The sequence below is a fragment of the Macaca fascicularis genome, chromosome 4 (assembly GCF_037993035.2).
Source record: "Macaca fascicularis isolate 582-1 chromosome 4, T2T-MFA8v1.1".
Taxonomy (NCBI): Eukaryota; Metazoa; Chordata; class Mammalia; order Primates; family Cercopithecidae; genus Macaca; species Macaca fascicularis.
In genome coordinates, this window is record NC_088378.1 from 138,533,195 (window position 1) to 138,553,236 (window position 20,042).

The 20,042-nt window shown below is 52.6% G+C and overlaps 1 protein-coding gene across 14 annotated transcripts in view; it reads left to right on the forward strand.

Annotated features, from left to right (window-relative positions):
* Window positions 1-8,760, forward strand: part of COL11A2 (collagen type XI alpha 2 chain) — a 30,533-nt gene extending 21,773 nt beyond the window's left edge. For all 14 annotated transcript variants that reach the window (XM_065544171.2, XM_074038383.1, XM_065544170.2 and 11 more), the window contains 24 exons: window positions 25-132; window positions 273-326; window positions 430-483; window positions 680-787; window positions 987-1,040; window positions 1,219-1,272; window positions 1,498-1,551; window positions 1,714-1,767; window positions 2,108-2,215; window positions 2,587-2,640; window positions 2,835-2,888; window positions 3,030-3,083; window positions 3,692-3,745; window positions 4,011-4,118; window positions 4,227-4,280; window positions 4,421-4,474; window positions 4,712-4,819; window positions 4,973-5,026; window positions 5,333-5,368; window positions 5,557-5,610; window positions 5,725-5,992; window positions 6,555-6,667; window positions 7,020-7,226; window positions 7,652-8,760. In XM_065544171.2, the coding sequence (XP_065400243.1) occupies window positions 25-132; window positions 273-326; window positions 430-483; window positions 680-787; window positions 987-1,040; window positions 1,219-1,272; window positions 1,498-1,551; window positions 1,714-1,767; window positions 2,108-2,215; window positions 2,587-2,640; window positions 2,835-2,888; window positions 3,030-3,083; window positions 3,692-3,745; window positions 4,011-4,118; window positions 4,227-4,280; window positions 4,421-4,474; window positions 4,712-4,819; window positions 4,973-5,026; window positions 5,333-5,368; window positions 5,557-5,610; window positions 5,725-5,992; window positions 6,555-6,667; window positions 7,020-7,226; window positions 7,652-7,792 (2,061 nt within the window). In that variant the 3' untranslated portion in view covers window positions 7,793-8,760. The remainder of the gene's footprint in view (window positions 1-24; window positions 133-272; window positions 327-429; window positions 484-679; window positions 788-986; window positions 1,041-1,218; window positions 1,273-1,497; window positions 1,552-1,713; window positions 1,768-2,107; window positions 2,216-2,586; window positions 2,641-2,834; window positions 2,889-3,029; window positions 3,084-3,691; window positions 3,746-4,010; window positions 4,119-4,226; window positions 4,281-4,420; window positions 4,475-4,711; window positions 4,820-4,972; window positions 5,027-5,332; window positions 5,369-5,556; window positions 5,611-5,724; window positions 5,993-6,554; window positions 6,668-7,019; window positions 7,227-7,651) is intronic.
* The last annotated feature ends 11,282 nt before the right edge of the window (window positions 8,761-20,042 follow it).

Below are 20,042 nucleotides of genomic sequence, written 5' to 3' on the forward strand. Positions count from 1 at the left end.
TGACTCCTTCGTCCTGTCCCACAGGGTGAGAAGGGCCCCACTGGCCCGACTGGCCGAGACGGGGTGCAGGGTCCTGTGGGGCTTCCTGGTCCTGCTGGGCCTCCAGGTGTGGCTGGAGAGGATGGAGACAAGGTGAGGGACCCCACAGACCCCTACAATCTTTTCTCCAGATGAGATGGCTGACCTGGGCATGACCCCTGGCCCCTGTCATGTCATCCTTCCCACTCTACCTATCACCTTTCTCTAATATCTTGTCTGTCTTCTCCTCCCAGGGTGAGGTGGGGGACCCTGGACAGAAGGGCACCAAAGGGAACAAGGGTGAACATGTAAGTGTCCATGACCTTGACTTCTGATCTCCTGGCCTTTAACCTCATTCCCACCTGATCTCTCTCCCTGTTTTGGTGTCTCTGACTCTCTTCTCTCACCCAGGGCCCTCCTGGACCCCCTGGACCCATTGGTCCTGTGGGGCAGCCTGGAGCAGCGGTGAGTGACCCCTCCACCCCCACCAAAGGCCCAGCAGCCTCTGGTCCTCCCTCAGCTCCCCCTCTGCCCTTGGGGCTGGGAGTGGGAGCAGGGGCTCTGGGCATGGCACCCAGCTTTGTGTGGTATTTGTGGATAGAGAACACCTGACCCATGACCTATCCCTGTGTCCTTGTCTCTGCTTTCCCTCCACCTGCAGGGAGCAGATGGGGAGCCTGGAGCTCGGGGACCCCAGGGACACTTTGGAGCCAAAGGCGATGAAGGAACAAGAGGATTCAATGGGCCCCCAGGACCCATTGGCCTACAGGTGTGTTGGGGGATAGGGACAGGGGCTGAGAGGTGGGGTCAGGATGGGGTGATGTTTGCCCCAGACCCTGCCAGCAGCCTGCTGATGAGGACTGGTGGGCATGTGGGGTCTGAGGGGAGGGGACTGTGGGGCCTATCTGCCTAGGGTTGTGCTTTGAGTGGGGTGGTCACCTGGGCCCATGTTTTGTATACCTGCACAGGGTTTGCCGGGCCCCTCTGGGGAGAAGGGAGAAACAGGAGATGTGGGTCCTATGGTGAGTGTGACCCCTACTGACCCTAGCCCCCATACTAGTCACCCCTCTCCCTGGCCAGCCCTCACCCCACACCCCACTGCCGACTCCCTGGCCTGGCTGCTCGTCCTCCTCTCTCCACCACTTATGCTCAGCCGTCTCACTTCCCTTCCCCATCTGTGGTGTGTCTCTTTCCCCCCAGGGACCACCTGGCCCCCCAGGACCTCGAGGTCCAGCTGGACCCAATGGCGCTGATGTGAGTCATCTCAGCCCCTGTCCCTTCAGATCAATGTGTCTGGTCCTCTGCCTCCCTTTCCCAGACCATAAACTCTAGTATCATCTCAGGGGCCAAGAGAAGCCCTTACTCCTGGGAGGCCTCCACTGCCTCACTGCTGTGACCTTGGGCTGCTCATCTGGGACTTTGCCCCTGAAATGGCACCTCCTTCCTAAGCAATGACACCTATTTCTGTTCCTCTTCCAGGGCCCACAAGGCCCCCCGGGAGGTGTTGGGAACCTGGGTCCCCCTGGAGAGAAGGTAACTGGGAAGGGGGTGAACGGAGCAGTCATGGAAGTCGGGGATGAGAGTTGGATTTCTGCCAATTTTGGTTGGGGAGACAAAAGAGAATGAGATGTGGGGAATATCAGAATTGTTTGGCCAGGGAAGGAGAGGAGGTTTTTGACTCTAATCTCTTTGCAGGGGGAACCAGGAGAGTCAGGATCTCCAGGGATCCAGGGCGAGCCAGGTGTCAAGGTGAGTGACAGCTCCAAGGCCCTACTCCCCAATCCCCCTCACCCGCCTCAACCCTGCCTCTAGTTTTCCTGTGACCTCCTTGAGCTGGAACTCCTCTGCAGCAAGAGTCTCTGCTCCCTGCCATCCTCTGTGAGGCCTGATCCCTGGTCTGAGTGAGCCCTTCTTCCCCTTCCTCAAAGGGAAGGGGACCAGGGGATTCCCCTTATAGGCTTGACTTTCTGTGTGTGTCCCATTGTCACTGAGGGGAGTAGGGGATGGCTGAAGGTGTCTCGGAAGCAGAGGCTGCAGCCCTGACCTTCAAGACCCCCTGGGCCATCTGTGTCCTCCGCTTGTTCTGCAGGGTCCACGCGGGGAACGTGGAGAAAAAGGAGAGTCGGGGCAGCCTGGAGAGCCAGGACCACCAGGGCCTAAAGGCCCCACAGGCGATGACGGCCCCAAAGGGAACCCTGTGAGTTTGGGGCGGTGGGGATGGAGTCCTGTCAGGCCCTGTGAACGACAGACCTGGGAATATGGGTGTGTGTGAGGGAGGATCTTGGAGTGTGGGGAGCCCAGGATTCGGGGGGATGCTCTGGAAACGGGGCATCTGGAGGGATGCATGGGGTCTAGGATCCAGAGAGAAAGTGAGAGATGCCCTGCAGTTAATACCCTGAGGCATTAAACAACACGCAGTGCACGCGGTGGGGAGAGGGGTGCAGAGGCCTCTTCCTGGGGGTACGGGTGGACACTGCCTCTAGAGGGCAGTGGCATGTGCCTGTGGGCATCTGTGCTGGGTGGGCTCAGGGAGCTGTGACCCTGACTCTTATTCTCCCTCTGGATCAGGGTCCCGTTGGTTTTCCTGGTGACCCTGGCCCCCCTGGAGAAGGTGGCCCTCGGGTGAGTCTTACTCAGAGAGGGGAAGGGGCAAAAAGGGTGGGGCTTCTATGGGGGGGCCTCTGTGTGGCCGCTGGGCTTGGGTATTGGGAAGCTGGGGTTATGGCAGGGCAGGCAAGGGGATGGAGGATTGACCGTTTTGGGGGTGATGCCAGCCAGGTTGGGGGCCCATCTCTGACCTTGCTTCACCTCTGCAGGGCCAGGATGGTGCTAAGGGTGACCGAGGCGAGGATGGTGAGCCAGGACAGCCTGTGAGTGACTGGTGACCCCACAACCCCCCTGAGCCCAAGCCTCATCCCCTTTACCCCTCTTCTGTGCCCCACTCCTGAGGGGCTGAGGAGTCCCTTGGCTGGAGGATAAACACTCAGCTACCCCAATTCCTCTCTCCCTAGGGATCCCCTGGTCCCACTGGGGAGAATGGACCCCCAGGGCCACTTGGAAAGCGGGTGAGTGAGGTGGACCCCTGAGACCTCGGGAGGCAGTCCCTGGGCTCTGTGGATGGAGGCTGGGCAATGGCAGGTGGGACGGGCGGGGAGGTGCCTGGTGTCTGCATTGCCCTGGCTGGGTGTGTGGGCAGGAGCCGGTGGGTTTAAGGGTGTGCAGTATCTCATTGCCCTGGGCAGAGTGTGCGGGCAGGAACTGGTGGGTTGATTGATGTGTGGTGTCTTGGGCATGTTCGTTCCTGGGTTCTAGTGTGTATGTTCTCACCAGGGGGAGTGGTGGTTACTGACAAAGCAGAATGGAAACTGGAGGAGGGGCTGGCTGGCTTTTCTGTGGGCCAGGGGTGAACGTTTTTAGTTGCTGGGACAGGAGACGGGCCACCAGGTAGGGTGTGGGCAAGTGACTCTTCACAAATGTACAGACTACCCAGTATCTTCACAGCTGTCACAGCTGCATCTGTTCGCACATCTGTGAATCAGCCCTCTGTGTGTGTCCCTGTGTACGCACATGTGTGTGTGTGCATGTGTATGTGTGTGTCCAGGACAGGAAGGGGAAAGAGTTGAGCCTGGCTGCCCATGGCCTCATGTGCTCTTCCTTCCCGCTCCATCTGCAGGGTCCTGCCGGCTCGTCTGGTCCCGAGGGGCGACAAGGAGGGAAGGGAGCCAAGGTGAGGGAAAGGCCGCCCTGGTGCTGGAGCATCCGCTCCACCTCCCACCCCTCAGATGCCTCTGTCCCCAGATGCCTACCCCATGTCCACCTCTCCCATGTTGGGCCCTTTTGGGGAGAGGCGTTCCCTATACTTGTTCCTGCGCTAGGGGGTCCTAGAGTTTGGCCCTTCCTCCCTGCCTCACACCTTCCACCTTGGACCCTCTGCCCCCTGCCCACACCCCACTCCTCTGCCCTTCAGGACATATTCCTTGTGTGTGTTTCAGGGAGATCCTGGTGCTGTAGGTGCCCCGGGGAAGACAGGCCCGGTGGGTCCTGCCGGTCCAGCAGGGAAACCTGGCCCTGATGGTCTGAGGGGGCTCCCAGGCTCAGTGGTAAGTCACCGCAGGGAAGGGCTGGGTTGGGGTGGGAGTGAGGAGCCACGGGAGGGGTGCAGTGTGGGGATGCTCCTCTTGACCCCTGTGGTCCCCTCAAATCTTCAGGGTCAGCAAGGCCGACCTGGAGCTACAGGCCAGGCTGGGCCCCCAGGTCCTGTGGTGAGTGACTGGGATAGGGCTGGGTGAGGGGTGAGGGCGCTGCCCTGGGACAGAGCTGAAGCCCTGGAGGAAGTGGAGACTGTTGGGGAGAACTTGGTCCCACCTCTCCCTTGAGAGAGTGATTTCCCATCTCTCCACAGGGACCCCCAGGGCTGCCTGGTCTCCGGGGCGATGCTGGAGCCAAGGGAGAGAAGGTGAGTGACAGACATGTGGCCAGGTGTCTCTCCCATCACCCTTGACCCTGAAACCTGTGGGACCCGAGTGCCCACTGCTCTGCTTCAGGCCTCCAGCAGCCAGTCCCAGGGGGTCCCTGCTCAGTGAGGGCCACTCACGGACCCTGTGCCCGGCTCCCACTCCATGTCTTCTTGGCCCTTCTCCCCATCCACATGACTCCTCTTTGCATTCTCTTGACTGCCTGCACCCTTCTCTAGGGCCACCCAGGTCTCATTGGACTGATTGGGCCCCCGGGTGAGCAGGGAGAGAAGGGAGATCGGGGACTTCCTGGGCCTCAGGGCTCCCCTGGGCAGAAGGGCGAGACGGTGAGTAGAGGGCATGGTCCTGGAAGTTGTGGGGGTTGAGAGTGGGGTGGAGAGGGGTGGAGCTGGAGTTGGGACTCAGCTGTGGGTGAGCGAGCAGATGCTCAGGAGGGTGTGGGAGGAGGACCCAGTTGAACCAGACCCTACCCTTCCTAGGGTATCCCAGGAGCATCCGGCCCCATTGGTCCTGGAGGCCCCCCTGGCCTCCCGGTGAGTACTGCCTCTGTTCCTCCACCAAATCCCCTAAACCCCTCTGCTGCCTGCCCATGGCCTCCCAGTGACTTCCACGGAACCACCAGCCTAACAAGCATAGTCCTCAGAGTCCCCCATTTGTCCTGTCACCCCCAGTCCCTCCTCCTCATACCTCCAGGGCTGTGAATGTCCTGGTATCCCCACAGGACTGCTCCTCCTGTAGTAACCCAAGGCTCCTGTGAACTTGGGACCTTGCCTCCCCGCTCCTCTGAGTCCTGACCTTCCCCTGCAGTGACTGTCTCTTTCTTGTTCCTCATTTCACAGGGACCTGCTGGCCCCAAAGGAGCCAAAGGAGCCACAGTGAGTGACCCCCTTCAGCTCTGACCTTTGCCCCACCCCCCTCTGGACTTGATGATGTTTCTCCAGGGCAAATAGACTCCCCCCAAGGAGCCCCTTAATCCCAGCCAGGAGGCTGATTTGATCCTTCTGTGACCTTGATCCATACTTGACCTCTTGACCCCTCCATGACCTCATTTATTCCTTGTCAGGGCCCAGCCGGACCCAAGGGAGAGAAGGGTGTGCAGGGCCCTCCAGGACACCCGGTGAGTGAGGAATGGGGGCTGCTCCCAGGGCCATCCCCTTCTGCTCCATTGCTGCCATACTTCACCCTCACCCTAACCTCGTCTCTTGCCCTCTCCATCTGTCCCTGCACCCAGGGTCCCCCGGGCGAGGTGATCCAGCCACTGCCCATCCAGATGCCCAAGAAGACTCGGCGGTCAGTGGATGGAAGCCGCCTGATGCAGGAAGATGAGGCCATACCGACCGGGGGAGCCCCCGGCAGTCCTGGGGGACTGGAGGAGATCTTTGGCTCACTCGACTCCCTACGGGAGGAGATCGAGCAGATGAGGCGGCCGACGGGGACCCAGGACAGCCCTGCTCGTACCTGCCAGGACCTAAAGCTGTGCCACCCAGAGCTGCCTGATGGTCAGTGCCAGCCTCAGGGTGCACAAACATCTCCCCCACAGCATGGGTACCGAACAAGCAGAATGGATGCTGGGGGAGTCCTGGAGAAGGTGTTGGATTGAGGGTGAGGGCTGAGGGGCTGGGAACTGCAGCTATTTACCAACCAGATCAGAAGTATCCCAATACTTGAGCAACTGATCTGGGTCAGTATGTACCAGCTGGTTATCAGCCCTGTGTCTGCAACAGCAGATAAATATACATCTGTGCACACACCTGTTTGCACCTGAACAGATGAATCTATATGATCGCCTGCAACCACATGTTGTCCCAGTATAAGGCTGTCCATACTCGGACCTCCTCCAGTCAGTGGGTCTGGGGTTACTGTTGGGGGCAGAGGTGTCACATGATGAAAGTGGGCTGCAGCGGTAGGATGGGCTATATTCTAGGGTTCTGGGAGGGAGGAGGACCAGGAGACTAAGAGCATGATGGGGAGGGCTGGGAGGGAAGAGGGAATGTGGGGGCAAAGAGCATCTTGGAGCCTGGACCTGGGTGGCCCTGACCTCCCCTCTCCGTCACCCAACAGGAGAATACTGGGTCGACCCCAACCAGGGCTGTGCTCGGGATGCCTTCCGAGTTTTCTGCAACTTCACAGCAGGGGGTGAGACCTGTGTGACGCCCAGGGATGATGTCACGCAGGTGAGAGCTGGCCCCTGGCTGCCCCTCCCCTGCCCCATAGTGCATCCCCTCAGGGCCTAGTGGTTTCTGGGTTTTGGTGACAGTCTTCTGGCTATTGCCCCCCATGGAGCCTGCCACCCCTTCTCCACTTCTTAGCTTTTTCTTCGTTTCCTTCTCACCGGTCCTCTGATGTTCACTTTGCCTTTCGTGTACCCCCAGTCTCCTGGCTCCCACTCAGCCCCTCATTTCTTTCCCAGCCCTTGCCTTCCAGCCATTCCCTGCTTATGACTCTGGCTCAGCTGTCCTGGTGCTGTAGATGCTCCTGAGGCCCGTCTCTGTCTCCCCCTGACACCAGCCCTCTCTCTCCTTCCAGTTCTCTTACGTGGACTCAGAGGGTTCCCCAGTGGGTGTGGTCCAGCTCACCTTCCTGCGGCTGCTCAGTGTCTCAGCCCACCAGGACATCTCCTACCCCTGCTCTGGAGCAGCCCGCAACGGTCCCCTGAGACTCCGCGGGGCCAATGAGGATGAGCTGAGCCCGGAGACCAGCCCCTATGTCAAAGAATTCAGAGATGGCTGCCAGGTGGGAATAGGAAGAGCTGGGTGGGGGACTGATCTCAGACTCAGGCTGGAGGAAGGAGGTGGGAAGACCCCTTGGGCAGGGCACCCAGGGAGAGCAGGGAGGAGTCTTGTCCTGCTGGATTGTCGGGGATGCCTGAGGGAGCTCAAAAGCCAGTGAGCAGGGTGGAAAAGATGGAAGCCATCAGGTGAGGGTCATTTGGGTACACATACCAGCGTCACACAAGGTAATGCAGACATGTACACAGACTGGCACATGGCTGCCCAGCAGAGGCACACGGTGGGGAAGAAGCAGGCACACACGCATGGGCACACAGACACTCCCAATCTGTACATCCTGAGTCACCCTGATGTGGCCAAGGTGCTCAGAGGAGAGGTGAGCCTGGGCCCCTACCCAGCTCACCCTTTCTTCCCTGTCTCCCCCTGAAGACACAGCAAGGCCGGACGGTGCTGGAGGTGCGAACGCCTGTGCTGGAGCAGCTGCCGGTGCTGGATGCCTCCTTCTCAGACCTGGGAACCCCACCGAGGCGGGGAGGGGTGCTGCTGGGGCCTGTCTGCTTCATGGGATAGGACCTTCTCTGTCTGATCCTGTCCATCGGAACCAGGCCCACCTGGAATCCCACAACATCAGCTCTGTGCCACCTCCCAAGAGGGCTCCTCACCATCTAGGGAGCCTTGGGCCAGGGCACCGAGAGCCCTTAGTCAGGGGTAGGCCAGGGGAGGGGTGAAGTGGTTGCCCGGACACCCCATGGGAGGAGTGGCATCTGGGGCTCTTGGCCCTCCCACCTGGAGCCTGTGACCCGTTAGAGAGCTGAGACCCTTATTTAAAACTCACCTCCCAATCGCCTCAAACAAATGGAAGAGAAGAGAAAGGACACGGTGTATTTTGTATTTAAAAGTAATTATATTAATTATTTAAAGCGTGGAAAGCAAAATAACAAAAAAGAGAAATGCCCACAAAAATCAGCAGATGTTGGAGATAGGGCTCTCGGGGGTGGGCTCTGGCACCCACATCCTTGTGTCAGGACTTTCCTCAGTGACTGTGTGGGGGGGGTTTCAGGGCTGAACCCTCCCTCCCACCTCACCTGTCACACCCACTGTGAAAGTTGGAATATGTGGTCTCCCTGGCCTCAGGGCTCTGACTCTGCCAGGGTGGGGCTCTCTAACCCACGGGTGTTGGCTGCCTGGCCCATGTGCACACTGTCTCTTCCACTTGGTCTGGGTCTGGCAGGCACTGCCTGCTACTTGAGGGCCAGGATGCTCCCCCAGGGAAGAAACGGAATAGTGTGGGGTGTGTGCAGGGCTGCATCCAGCAGATGGCTGGAATATTAAAATTCTTCTATATTGGCTGGTAAATTGCCATGGCCCTGAGCCACTGAGTATGTTCATTGCCACCTCTGTCCCTCCCCTGGGAACCCCTCCCCTTCCCTGATCCTGAAATTAAAGGGTTAATGTGTGGCATATGGAAGGGACTCCCAGGACCCTGTGCTCAGTGTCCATGCTGACTGATGGTTAAATAATGTGATTGTTTCCTCCCAGGTGTCTGTGTCACTGCTCGTGTTGTTATTTCAGTCTCCCCCAACACCCATCTGATATTCCCTCTCCCCAGCTAAGTGGTTACCAGAATCGTATGGCTTAATCCAGATACCCTGCAAGCCCTGCCCAGCTGGGGTGTCAGGGCCCAGAGTTTACAAAGCCTGGGTGACTAGCATAAAATTACAAATGACGCCCCAGGGACACCAGGTAGGGGTTTCAGGTCCCTGTGGCCCCAGGTTCTGACATCGGTGTGCAGTTGCTTCTGGGTGAGGGCGGGCCTGTGCTCCAGAAGGAGCCTTACATAGCCCAGTCTAATCTCTGTAAATGGGGAGGCTGAGGCCCACTTTCAAGAAGACATTTACTGCATCTGTACCTCTGGTCGCCTGATGCCTCCCCATCAGGCTTGTGCTGTGCTGTCATGAAGACCAGGACTGTGGCCAGGCCCTCTACACTCGCATGTAGTCACGTGCACACTCCTTGAGTCTTTGTGTTGGGTGGAGATGCACAGTCCCTGCTGTGTCCCCCGACTCTTGACTGACCCCCACTTTCCTAGCCTCCCTCTCCTGGGCACTCAGAAGCTCTGCTCCCTCCGGGTTAGGTGTCCAAGAAGGCCTCTCTTCCAAGGCTGGCCGCGCAGTCGGGACCCCCTAGCTGGCACCCATGGGGCTTCACATTCCCAAGCAGCATTGCCTGGCTCCTGCCCGTCAGGGCGCTGCATTAAAACGTGTTCCAGGGCCTCATCCCACCTGGGACGCCGCTTCCTCGCGGGCGCCAGGCTCGCGGGTGCGTGCCTTTGTGTCCCGGTTTCGCATCGGCAGCCTCGGGGAGGGCCCGGCGGGGGTGCCCTTCACCCTGAGCCCACGCCCGGGTAGGCTGCGCCCCCGCCCCTCCTCCTCGTACTTCTTCCTCCCAGCGTGTCCCCGACAGCATCGGCTTGGCCGTCCCGGTCCCAACTCATTCTCGATCGCAGGAAGCCCCACGTGGGCGTCTAGAGGGCCACCCTGGCCCGGGCGGATGCGCGGAAAAACCTCTGGAGGATGGAAGCCGCTCCTTGGCGCTGGCGCCTCCGCTTCTGCCGCCCCCTAGAGCCTGCGCTAAGACCGCGGCCCTGCACCGGGTGAGCTGAATAATCCCGGTCCCTCAACGCCTCTCCCTCGTCACCCGCTGAGCCCCCACCAACTCCCCCTGACCCAGGAGGCCAAATGGAGGAAGAAGCCCCAGATCTCATCTGTCAGGGGTCCGGTGGTGGATAGGGTTTCTGGGATCACCTATGCCCTCCATCTCAATATCCAAGGGCCAGGGGCTTCAGACACCCCCTTCCCTCCCTCTCAGGGTCAGATCAAGAGAAGATCAGACCTAAATAGGTGCCCCCATCTGTTTCGCCCGCACCCACTCCCAGCCAAGCTAGGCTGGAACTGAGGTTTCTCTGGAGCTCTTTCTGCAGCTGGAGCCAAACCAATAGAGGTCCCCCCCGGAAAACCAAGAGGACTTTCCCAAAGGTCACGTTTGGTCAGATGCTCTGAGTTCCGAAGGCTTCTCTGCATGGAAACAATGCTATACAGTCACTCGAATAACATTTATATACGGCAGCTAAGTCCCCAGGCCAATCCACAAAAGCCTATTTAATTACACAGTGCTGCCAACCACCCCATCTAACAGTTTCATGAGGGAGTCTGTGCCGAGTCGCTGTTGAGGAGGCCAGGCCCATAGCCTTCTCTTGGCAGCTAACTTCTTCCTCCCCTCCAGAAAGCTAGGGCCAGGCTTTAAGGAAAGGTGGGAGGGGTTTAAGGTCAGGGCTGTAGAGGCCAGGTTTTGGGGTGGAGCTGGGTGTGAATAGGCCAAGTGCCCAGGCCTCTGGGCCTGTGGGTATTGGTAGCGTCACCATTGGCTGGTGGGCAATGGAGGCTTCTGGATGGGGTTGGAGGAGATAGGGAAGAGAAAGGCAGAGGTTTTAGGGAACTACTTTGGGTTTGATTGGGACAGAACATAAACTTTTGTTGGAGCAGCCAAGTTCTGAAAAGTATTGACTGCCTATGGAAGGAATTGAACTTGAACTCAAAAAGTAAGAGAGAGTCATTGATGGTGTTTGAAAAGGCGAGCGATGTGATGGAACTGTGTGCTGCTTGGTGGCAGAGAAGAGGAGGGTTTGGGATGGGGCGCGCAGGGAGATCATGTTTTTGTTTTTTGAGACAGAGCTCTGTCGCCCAGGCTGGAGTGCAGTGGCACAATCTCAGTTCACTGCAGCCTCTGCCTCCTGGGTTCAAGCAATTCTCCTGCCTCAGCCTCCCGAGTAGCTGGGACTACAGGTGTGCACCGCCACCCCCAGCTAATTTTTGTATTTTTAGTAGAGACAGGGTTTCCTCATGTTGGCCAGGATGGTCTTGATCTCTTGACTTTGTGATCTGCCCGCCTCAACCTCCCAAGTGCTGGGATTACAGGCATGAGCCACTGCGCAGGACATCTTGTATAGACGGAGGGCTGTGGGGTGGGTCCTCTGGCCTGTCACACCCTTGGAGCTGCTTTTCAGCTTTGGGCTTATATTTTTAGCATTTGCAACTTATAATCAAAAAATAACTCGTGAAATAAAATAAAAATAACTTACAGACCACTTACATCACTGTACCTGGGAGCGCCACATATCCTAGAGGGCCATGGGCTACACAGAGCTGTTCTTGCCCTCTCTTGGCTGTCTTGCATGCTGAGGTTTGTAGTTTTGAATGAACCAGGGCAGGTAGGGGTGGAGGTGAGATAGAGGAAGGAATGAGTCAAAACAAGGCTCTCAGCCTGGGCAACAATGCAAGATCCCTTCTCTCTCTTTCTCTCTCTGTCTTTCTCTCTCTTTCTCTTTGAGACAGGGTCTCACTCTGTCACTCAGGCTGGAGTGGAGTGGCAAGATCATGGTTCACTGCAGCCTTGACCTCCCTGGGTTCCAGCGATCCTCCCACCTCAGCCTCCCAAGTAGCTGGGTTTCCAGGCGTGTACCAGTAGTTTTTGTATTTTTTGTAGAGATACGATTTTTCCCCTGTTTCCCAGGCTGGTCTTGAACTCCTGGGCTCAAGTGATCTGCCCATCTTGGCCTCCCAAAGTGCTGAGATTACAGGTATGAGCCACCACGCACGGCCCTTTTTCTCTACAAAAACTAATTTAAAAATTAGCTGGGCATGGTGGTGTGTGCCTGTAGTTTGCAGCTACTCAGGAGGCTCAGGCAGGAGGATCGCTTGAGCCCGGAAGTTTGAAGTTGCAGTGAGCTACGCTCCTGCCACTACACTCCAACCTGGGTGACAGGGAGAGACCCCATCACAAACAAACAGACAAACGAACAAACAAAACCAAGGCTCCAGCTGCCTCAGAAATAAGTTTCTGTGTAGTAAGTGGCGGCCACCTTGTTTTGTGGTTAACCCTTTTTGCTACAAGTTTGGTGTGGTCAGCAGGGGCCATCAGGGCCACACCGGAGCTTCCTTCTGTCAAGCTGCGCGGTTCACAGAGACTGTACGTGTGTAGGCCATAGTTATGTTTCTCAGCTCAAACCTAGAGTAAGCAGAAGTCACCTTGAGTGCTTACGATTGGCCTTCTGTTATCTTTTCTCTCATATTCAGGGCAGTTTCATGGGAACTGGCACTGACAGCAGACTGCCGTCTCAGTAGGGAAGACCTGTCCTGCTAGTCCTTGAATAAAGACCAAGGATATCTACAGGGGCATCTCCTTTAGGGCTCTCCCTACATGGCCAGGATGGTAGAACGAACACAGCTCTTAGCTTCCGTGAGAGCCAGCATATCACCCTGTCTGGCTTTCCCTCAACTGGCAGGAGCAGGTCAATCCGTTTTGTTTACTTTGCTCTGGCCACTTTATTTTTTGAGACAGGGTCTCACTCCCGTTGCCTAGGCTAGCATGCAGTGGTGCGATCATGGCTCACTATAGCCTCGACTTCTCACACTCAGATGATTCTGCCACCTCAGCCTCCTGAGTAGCTGGGACTACAGGCGAGTGCACCACGCCCAGCTAATTTTTTGTATTTTCAGTAGAGACAGGATTTCGCCATGTTGCCCAGGCTGGTCTCGAACTCCTGGGCTCAAGCAATCTCCCCGCCTCGACATAAAGTGTTGGGATTATCTGGCCTCTCTTTCTGTTAGAAACACCTTACTCTAGGTTGAAGGACTTTTGGTTCCCGAGACATGGATGGTTTTCCAAAGTACAACAGATAAAGGCCACATGGGCTGTACAGCAGCTCAGGTAAAGGTCATGTTCCAGGTCTTCATCACTTCACCTATAATAGGCTTGGACTCCGGCAGAGCCTCGGGCCAAAGAATGTGGGTAACAGAGATATGTTCCTTGTTGTGTTCACATCTCCCCGGGGCCTGGGCTATATTGTTGGGTTAGGTAATGGGCCTGCTGTCCTCACGAAATAAGGCATACCGGTATTTCTAAAGCTGGGAGAGATTTCTTTTTTTTTTTTTTTTTTTTTGAGACAGAGTCTTGCTGTGTTGCCCAGGCTGGAGTGCAGTGGTGCAATCTTGGCTCACTGCAAGCTCCGCCTCCCAGGTTTACGCCATTCTCTTGCCTCAGCCTCCCGAGTAGCTGGAACTACAGGTGCCCGCCACCACACCCAGCTAAATTTTTGTATTTTTTTTTAGTAGAGACAGGGTTTCACCGTGTTAGCCAGGATGGTCTCGATCTCCTGACCTTGTGATCTGCCCACCTTGGCCTCCCAAAGTGTTGGGATTACAGGCGTGAGCCACCGTGCCCGGCCAATGCCCCGGCCAATGCTGGGAGAGATTTCTTATAATTCCATTACTTTCCAGTTGTGGTTATTTTTATTAATGCCTGCAGGTTTTCTTTACTTTTAGAGCTGTAAATCTATAGAAACAAACAAACCCCAAACCCAACAAACATGTTTCAGAGACATTAGGGATAGGGAGAAGATGAGAAATAGCACCCTGTTTGACTGGGGCCCTGGGGAGAGAGGGACTCAGACAAAAGAGTTTGAGTGGCAGATGGTCTAGTTTTGGGTGGGTGGAGCAGACTTAGGGCAAGGTGGCACTGATTTTAGCTGGCAGCAGGCCTCTCTGTATTTCTAACTGAGACTTCTTCCTTTAGCTTAGCAGGGATGCTTTGCTTCTGAGTTGCACATTTAACCTCAGCATCAGTTTCTTCACCTGCAAAGTGGGATAATACTTGCTCTGTAAGGGAATAATTCCCCCTTTAGTGACAGCCTTTGCAATGGAAGCGGAGGGGAAGGACCTGACAAGATGTCTTGGTTCCATCTCCATGTCTTAGTTATTGCTGACATGCGGGTGTCTGAGGCATGCTGCTGTCCCTTTTACACTTTTGATCTTAGTGCTGTTAAAATTCCCTACTTACTATTAGTATTATTATTTTGTTACAAATAGCAAAATCGGATTCAGAATAGCTTAAGCCCTAGAAGGAACTGATTGTAAAAATATTGGGTTTCTCAGGATTTGAAGACAGAGTTGACTCAGCAGGGAAGAGTGAGAACAGTTCTGGGGACCTCAGGGGCTCATAGACTTTGTCCCTGGAGTGTGGATACCCACCACTCAGCAGAGCTGCTCTTGACCTCTGTGTCTCTGGGCTCCATGGTTCAGAGTCATGGAGAGACAATCTGGTTGGCTTAGCTTGGGTCATCTGTCTCCCTGAGAACCAATTTTCTGTGGCTGAGGGCCCAGTGTACCAACAAACAGGTATGTAGGATGCCTTTTGGTGGAAGTGGAGGGGCATTGGGGGCACTGTTCCCAGATAATGTGGGATCCTAAGGCCCCCCAGAAGGTGTCTGCTCTCTTTCCCTTCTTCGCTTCCGTCTAAACAGACTCCTTTATATGCATTTGACCAGCATGATACAACCAGCCCCTTCATGACCACATTTGCTCTCTCTGCCACTCAATCTCCTGGATGGGCAACCCAAAGTCACGTTCAGCTGCTGTGGCCATGACTTCTCTTACCTCAGAGGCCGACATCTCTGCCAGTTCCTATTTTGCCACTTTGTGATTCAGCACATAAACTTTCGTGGCCATTTTATCCAGGGCTGCATTGCGACTTCTGCGGGCCCTGTGTACTTTTCTAAACAATAAACTCAAAATCATACTTATGACCATGTTGATATACAGGCAAGTATATTAATATTATATATTAAAATATTTTCTTCAGCCTTAAAGTAATTTTTTTTCTATTTTAAAAGAAATGTAAACATTGCCATGGGCCCCAGGGAGTATTGTGGGCCCTAGGCACTGTGGCTGCTGCACATAATGGATCCATGGGCCCTCCTTGTGTCTTCGTTAAAGATTTTACTGTTTTACTCTTAAAATGCAATCACAATTCTATTCCCACATTTTTTTAATAATCATTCCTGTTGTCATCAAATATCCAGTCAGTGTTCAGATTTCCAAGACTGTTTTGTAGGTTTTGCGTGTGTGTGACTCATGATCCAAATAAAGTTGATGGTCTTCTAATTCTTTAAAGATCTACATTTTCCCTTATTTATTTAGAAGTCCTTTTTGTTTACTTTTATTATGGACAAATTTAAGCATATACAAAAGTGGTTTATTATTGCTTTTTTTTGGAGATGGTCTCACTCTGTTGCCCAGATTGGAGCGCAGTGGTGTGCTCAAGCGATGCTCCGGCCTCAGCCTCCCAAGTCACTGGGACTACAGGGGCCAGCCACCATGCCCAGCTAATTTTTGTATTTTTTGTAGAGACAGGGTTTTGCCATCTTGTCCAGGCTGGTCTCCAACTTCTGAGCTCAAGCAATCTGCTCGTCTTGGCCTCCCAAAGTGTGGAATTACAGGCATGACCCACTGAGCCTTGCCTGTTATTGCTATTTTAAAAAGAATTAATACATATTAAAAATCTTTTTCAGTTCTAATTTTGAATACGGTAAATATCAATAACAATATCATAAGTAAAGCTTTTCAGTGTTTTCAGTACTTTTTAAGAGTATAAACCCCTTTATACTCTTAAAAGGGGTTTATACTCTTAAAAAGTTGAGAGATTTTTTCAAATTGAGATTTTAAAAAATTGGGAATCACTAATCTAGAAGAACTGTTAAAAATAATCACACCCACATGTGCTCACCCTTAGAGACCTGGATTCAATCCATTTGGGGCCTGAGCAAAGGGACTTGTGTAAAATTTCCCCAAGCGATTCCAAAGTGCAGGCTGAGTTGAGAACCTGTGCTGTAAACTGGAGAGATCCCAGTAAGAAATAAGCAGCTGGGCACGGTGGCTCATGCCTGTAATCCCAGCACTTTGGGAGGCCAAGGCGGGTGGATCACTTGAGGTCAGGAGTTCAAGACCAGCCTGGTCAGCATGGTGAAACCTTATCTCTACTAAAAATACAAAAAAATTAGCTGGGTGTGGTGGCACGTTTATGGAATCCCAGCTACTGGGGAGGCTGAGGCAGGAGAATCACTTGAACCTGGGAGGCGGAGGTTGCAGTGAGCCGAGATCACGCCACTGCACTCCAGCCTGGTAGACAAAGTAAGACCCTGTCTCAAAAAAAAAAAAAAAAAAAAAAGAAAGAAAAAAAGAAAGAAATAAGCAAAGATGGCTGGTTGTAGTGGCTCACACCTGTAATCCCAGCACTTTGAGAGGTTGAGGCAGGCGGATCATCTGAGGTCGGGAGTTTGAGACCAGCCTGACCAACATGGAGAAGCCCCGTCTCTACTAAAAATACAAAATTAGTTGGGCATGGTGGCGCATGCCTGTAATCTCAGCTACTCAGGAGGCTGAGGCAGGAGAATCGCTTGAACTCGGGAGGCAGAGGTTGCGGTGAGCTGAGATCATGCCATTGCACTCCAGCCTGGGCAACAAGAGTGGAACTCTGTCTCAAAAAAAAAAAAAAAAAAAAAAAAAGAAAGAAAGAAATAAGCAAAGGCACAGAGTGGGAAAGGCAAACAAATGCCCTAGATCTGAAAGGGCCTTCTGGAAGCTGCTGCATCCAACAGAAATGCTTGCAAATGCAGGCCCAGACAACCCCAATAACAGGGGCTAAAATGTATAGGAATTCATTTTTCTCACAAGAAATCTGAGGATGACAGCTTCCGGCGTTGGTTTGCCCATTTAATGATGCCATCAAGGTCCCAGACTCTTCATATCTTTACACTCCACCTTCCCACAATGTTACCCTTACATATTTTCTTTGGCTAAACTATAAGTACATTTGTCATAATAGCTGTTCCATTTACTTCACTATCAAACATGACATTCACCCACAAAGAAAAGATGCATTAGACGTGTTCGATACCCCTTAACTGTAGCAATGCCTGCCACCACTTTGCTGTCTTGAAAGAGACATTTTATGGCTATTGCAAATGCTTTGAAGATACTAAGACTTGTACCTGCCAGTTATAGATGAAATGTGGGAAACTGGGAAGTATAATTGCCACTGAATTGTGTTATTGATTTATTACTGCAAATAAATCTACGCAGGTCCCTTCTGAAATCAAGATGGTCCTGAACTCAACAAATGTCTTATTGACATGCATAACAGTGGCTGGTATTCCTTCTTTATCCTGTTTGTCAGTTTTTGGAATTCACTGATTAGATAAAAATAATCTCACTTGCTCCTTACTAACGAGTTCCACAGAGGGGTATGATGTTGGAAAAGGCACCATGCAAGGCGTGATTACTAAGAAGATAAAGGGCTTGTGGGGGAGCTGTTAGGGAGGGTCCTGAGCCAGGGCTTGGGATAAACATCTCATCATTTTACTGTATCTGATGATTGGAAGTGACATGCACTTTGCAAACTCCATTTTATGTTTTGATGAGTTTGTGCTTGTTCGGCTTGGTTAGGATTAGCTTCAGCTGTGAGAAACAGAAAACCCTGAAAACAACAGTGTCTTCACCAAGATAGAAGTTCATTTCTCTCTCACATACAACCCTAGGGCTGGTGTAGTGTTTAAGTGTCAGAGACTTAGGTTCCTTCTATCTTGTTCTTTCACCAGCCTCAACATAGCTCTTCCCTCTCAGGTCCAATATGACTTCTTGAGTTCCAGCTTTCATGTTTGTATTCCAGTCAGCTGAAGGAGAAAGGGGAAATAAGGACAACCCCTCTTTTTTTTTTTTTTTTTTTTTTTTTTAGAGGGAATCTTGCTCTGTCGCCCAGGCTGGAGTGCAGTAGTGGATCTCAGCTCACTGCAACCTTCTCCCCTCAGGTTCTAGTGATTCTCCTGCCTCAGCCTCCTGAGTAGCTGGGATTACAGGTGCATGCCACCACACCTGGCTAATTTTTGAATTTTTAGTAGAGACGGAGTTTCACCATGTTGGTCAGGCTGGTCTCAAACTCCTGACCTCAAGTGATCCACCCGCCTTGGCCAGTACCTTTAGGCAAAGCATTATAGCAGGCGTCCAAAAACAAATAGGCTGTTTTGTTTTGCTCGGAAATGTCTCCCCAAGGGATTGTTTTGTTTTTTGAAGTATTTGAAGGCTGTTATAAGTATCTAGGACTTTTGCTCATGGAGTAGCTGCCCCCTTTCCTCGTGAGGCCATCATTAGTTACCTCTCCATATACGTCTGCCTCTGAGGTGTCTGGCAGTATGAGGAGGCCTCTGGCTTTGTTAGTACACCACTAGGATGTTTACAACGTGGATCGAGACTTTTTTTTTTTTTTTTGAGACAGAGTCTCTCTCTGTCACCCAGGTTGGAGTGCAATGGCACAATCTCAGCTCACTGCAACCTCTGCCTCCCAGGTTCAAGCCATTTTTCTGCCTCAGCCTCCCAAGTAGCTAGGATTACAGGCACCTGCCACCATGTCTGTTGTGGGAAGTCAGGAACCCCGAATGGAGGGACCGGCTGGAGCCACAGCAGAGGAACATAAATTGTGAAGATTTCATTTTAATATGGACATTTATCACTTCCCTAATAATACTCCTATAATTTCTTATGCCTGTCTTTACTTCAATCTCTGAACATAAATTGTGAAGATTTCATGGACATTTATCAGTTCCCAAGTAATACTCTTACAATTTCTTATTCCTGTCTTAATCTCTTGATCCTATTATCTTCATAAGCTGAGGATGTACGTCACCTCAGGACCACTATTGTACAAATTGATTGTAAAACATGTGTGTTTGAACAATATGAAATCAGTGCACCTTGAAAACGAACAGAATAACAGTGATTTTAGGGAACAAGGAAAGACAACCGTAAGGTCTGACTGCCTGTGGAGTCAGACAAAAACAGCCATATTTTTCTTCTTGTAGAGAGCCTATAAACAGACGTGCAAGGAGGAGAGATATCACTAAATTCTTTTCCTAGCAAGGAATATTGATAATTAATAATCTGGGAGAAGAATTGCATTCCTGGGGCGAGGTCTATAAACGGCCACTCTGGAAGTGTCTGTCTCATGCGGTTGAGATAAGGACTAAAATACGCCCTGGTCTTCTGTAGTACCCTCAGGCTCACTAGGGTGGGGAAAACCCCACCCTGGTGAATTGGAGGTCAGACTGGTTCTCTGCTCTCAAACCCTGTTTTCTGTTGTTTAAGATGTTTATCAAGACAATATGTGCACAGCTGAACATAGACCCAAATCACTAATTCTAATTTTGCCCTTTGCCTTGTGATCTTTGCTTTGCTGTTTGCCGTGTGATCTTTATTGCCCTTTGAAGCATGTGATCTTTGTGACCTACTCCGTTTGTACATCCCCTCCCTTTTAAAGTCCTTAATAAAAACCTGCTGATTTTGCAGCTCAGGCGGACATCACAGACCTACCGATATGTGATGTCACCCTGGCAGCACAGCTGTAAAATTCTGCTCTTTGTACTCTTCCTCTTTATTTCTCAGACCGGCTGACACTTAGGGAAAATAGAAAGAACGTATGTTCAAATATTGGGGTTGGGTTCCCCCAATACATGCCCAGCTAATTTTTTGTATTTTTCGTAGACACAGGGTTTCACCATGTTGGCCAGGCTGGTCTCGAATTCCTGACCTCAGGTGATCCACCCACCTCAGCCTCCCAAAATGCTGGGATTACAGGCATTAGCCACTGTGCCCAGCCACTTCAAGATGGTTTTAATGGTTAGAAATATCAGCCAATTGAATTTTCAGAGACATATGCTACCTAATTTTGTATTCAATACTTAAGTCATTAAACTCCAGTGGTCTGTATACCTGTTTGGTCTCTAAGACAGTTTGGCCTCTAAGTCTGATAGAAATTTCTGTGATGATGGAAATGTTCTACATTTATGCAATTTAATGTGGTGGCCACTATTCACATGTGGCTACTGAGCACTTGAAACGTGGCTACTGAGCACTTTAAACATGGCTAGTTCACTAAA